The sequence below is a fragment of the Nicrophorus vespilloides genome, unplaced genomic scaffold (genome assembly GCF_001412225.1).
Source record: "Nicrophorus vespilloides isolate i.1.1-1 unplaced genomic scaffold, Nicve_v1.0, whole genome shotgun sequence".
NCBI lineage: Eukaryota > Metazoa > Arthropoda > Insecta > Coleoptera > Silphidae > Nicrophorus > Nicrophorus vespilloides.
In genome coordinates, this window is record NW_017096223.1 from 12678 (window position 1) to 15805 (window position 3128).

At 31.7% G+C, this 3128-nt stretch overlaps 1 protein-coding gene across 1 annotated transcript in view; it reads right to left on the bottom strand.

Moving 5' to 3' along the window:
- The window catches only part of LOC108556335 (serine protease easter-like), a 4779-nt gene extending 1862 nt beyond the window's left edge, over positions 1 to 2917 (bottom strand). The window contains exons 1-3 of the mRNA XM_017912404.1: positions 2643 to 2917; positions 2075 to 2382; positions 1835 to 2025 (exon numbers count right to left, since the gene is read on the bottom strand). Coding sequence (XP_017767893.1) covers positions 1835 to 2025; positions 2075 to 2382; positions 2643 to 2706 — 563 coding nt within the window. The 5' untranslated portion in view covers positions 2707 to 2917. The remainder of the gene's footprint in view (positions 1 to 1834; positions 2026 to 2074; positions 2383 to 2642) is intronic.
- Positions 2918 to 3128: the final 211 nt, after the last annotated feature.

Here is a 3128-nt window from a genome sequence, read left to right on the forward strand (position 1 = left end):
TGTAAAATAATTGAAATAAACATCATTGATTTTGTAAATTCTTCATCGAAGCAAAACTTTGAACATAATGAAGCAAAACTTTAAACATAACAATTTCAGTTTAATAAAAATTAGCTAAGAAAATGCAAATTTTCATATAATTATTCCTAATTTTAACGAAAACAATATTATGCACTTATTGAAACCTTAAAATAAGTGAAATAAACACCATTGATTTTGTAAATTCTTCACAACTTAACAATTTCAATTCAATAAAAGTTGAGTAGGAAATTGAAAATTTCCAAATAATTACTCATAATTTTAAGACAAAACAAGAATTTATACTTACTGAAACATTCTTTCATAGTTTTATCACTAATTGAAAATAATTGAAAGAAACAACATTAATTTTGCAAATTCTTCATCAAAGCAAAACTTTCAACATAACAATTTCAGTTCAATAAAAATTAGCTAATAAAATGCAAAAACTGTAAAATAATTGAAATAACCATCATTGATTTTGTAAATTCTTCATCGAAGCAAAACTTTTTGAACATAACAATTTCAGTTCAATAAAAATTAGCTAAGAAAATGCAAATATTCATATAATTATTCCTAATTTTAACGAAATCAAGAATATGCACTTAATGAAACTATAAAATAATTGAAATAAACATCATTGATTTTGTAAATTCTTCATAGAAACAAAACTTTGAACATAACAATTTCAGTTCAATAAAAATTAGCTAAGAAAATGCAAATTTTCATATAATTGTTCCTAATTTTAACGAAAACAAGAATATGCACTTATTGAAACTGTAAAATAATTGAAATAAAAATCATTGCTTTTGTAAATTCTTCATCGAAGCAAAACTTTGAACATAACAATTTCAGTTCAATAAAAGTTGAGTAGGAAATTGCAAATTTCCAAATAATTACTCATAATTTTCAGGCAAAACAAGAATTTACACTTACTGAAACATTCTTTCATGGTTTTATCATTGATTGAAAATAATTGAATGAAAAAACATTAATTTTGCAAATTCTTCATTGCTTTACAATAATTGAATGAAGACTTTATCTGTTTTCATACGAAAATTTAGAAAAATTGATGATTTTCTTTGCTTTATCTTGAAATGAAATAAGAACATCATTGTAATTACTTTAAGATTTTCATTAACTAAAATGTGTCTCATCGAATGATGAAAACCTTAGTTTTAAAAAGTTTAAGTAAGCTTGATTTATTTGCAGAAGAATGGATTTGTTTAGAAAGTGTAATAATTGGATTTTGATAATTTTCCAATTTCATCACCAAAAAGTTATCTTTGCAATATTGTGAACTTCTTCTGGAAATCAAAGCTAACTTTTCACAAAACATTAAAAAATAATATATCATTACAATATCTGAATTCACTGTATTACTTATACACTAATAAAGTGAACTAATTCTACAAAGATTAGTAAATAAATAGAATAAATATTCGAGTAAACAAACATTTTTTTTGCATTGATTAATCAAAAATTTAAGAATCATTTTAAACAAATATGTTTTAAATTTCGTTAAAATTTCTTAAATTTTTCAACTTATGGAAAAATTATAGAATTTCATTAATTTATAGACAATTTTCTAAGTTATTAAGAATCACTAGAAAGTAGTGTTAAGTATTATTCATAAGTTTGTAGTTAACTTTAGTAAGTAAACAAATTCTATAAAAATGACTTAAGTCAATCTTCTTCAAAATGTTTTGATTATGAAGATTAGCATAAATTTTCTTACCGTTAAGAAAATATAGTTTTTTTTTTAGAAAGTTAATAATAAGTTGCAATTATGATTGCATGAATATTGAATACTTACAATCGATGCGTGTTCATGGTTTTCCCGGAAACGCAGTGGGCTGCGGTCAAGATGTACCTCTTCCCAATCAACGATCCTCCGCAGTAAAATGTACGAGTACCATCGGACTTCTTCACGTACTCCAGCAGAGCCATCCAAGGGAACTCATCGATCCCCGTGATTATCCCGGAAAGGATCCTGTCTTGAGCAACCTGAGGGTTCGAAAATGAAGGACATTGTCCAAAACAAAGATTAGTTTACCATGTAACCGCAGACGTCCCTTCCTGCGATCGGACTGCCAACATCTCCGAACCTGGAACTCAGCGAGACGTCGACGGATTGCGGACGTCGCGGCGCCTCCGTCCGCAACGTCTGAAAAGCGGCCGTCGTACCGCAGCAGACCTTGGGATCATCTTGCCCGCTTCCACCGCATTGGGATTCCCTGAGGAAGTCGACGGTGCTCGGATCCGATACCTTCACTAAATCGTAGAGAGCGTCGTGAAGGACGGCGCACGAGTGAAGAGGAACGCATTCAGCGGTCTCTCCATTTGGAGTCCTGCAGGTCTCAGCTGAAAAAAAAACAAAAGAGATTAAATCCACCCCACGCCAACTAAATCCTTTGTCTGAACATAAAAAAATTGAAAATCCCAAAACTGGTTTTTAATGGACCGTCAATAATTGATGTCCTTTTTTTTTATCCTCATCCAAGGTAAACAACGCATTTCTCTCTGACACACTCACATGTTTTTTCTATACAGAAGTCATAGGTCACGCGATAAACTTCGCTGCGATTGTGAGTTAACAAATTTAGGTTTAAGCACAAACTCACCGTTTGTCGTCGTCGAGGTCGTCGAACAGAGGAAGAGCGCGGATAAACAGAAGAGGTAATTCATCGTGACAGACGTGCGTCGTCCACGAAACGTGCGGAACGAATGCGAAAGGAGACGCAACACACAAAAATGTGAAATTTTTATAAATAACGCGCGACCAGTAGCAGCAGCAACAACAAGACTAAGAGAGTCTCGTTTCGTGCACACAAACTTGTTTTCAAAGGATCCCCCAAAACAAAACAAAACAAAATAAAACAGATAATCTCTTGCGCGCTTATCAGTGTTTACTCTTTCGATTCAATTCGAATCCGTACCATTTTTGGATCAACACTGGAATTACGTATGGTTTGAAGAAAATTCACGGGGTTTCCCCTGATGGAAAACGTGAGTGGAAATCGTATTGAAATACATTGTCTTTTGAATAAATGCATTGGTAATTTTGATACAGCTACTTCTTTCGCTTCGATCTGGTAAATCCGAGGAAA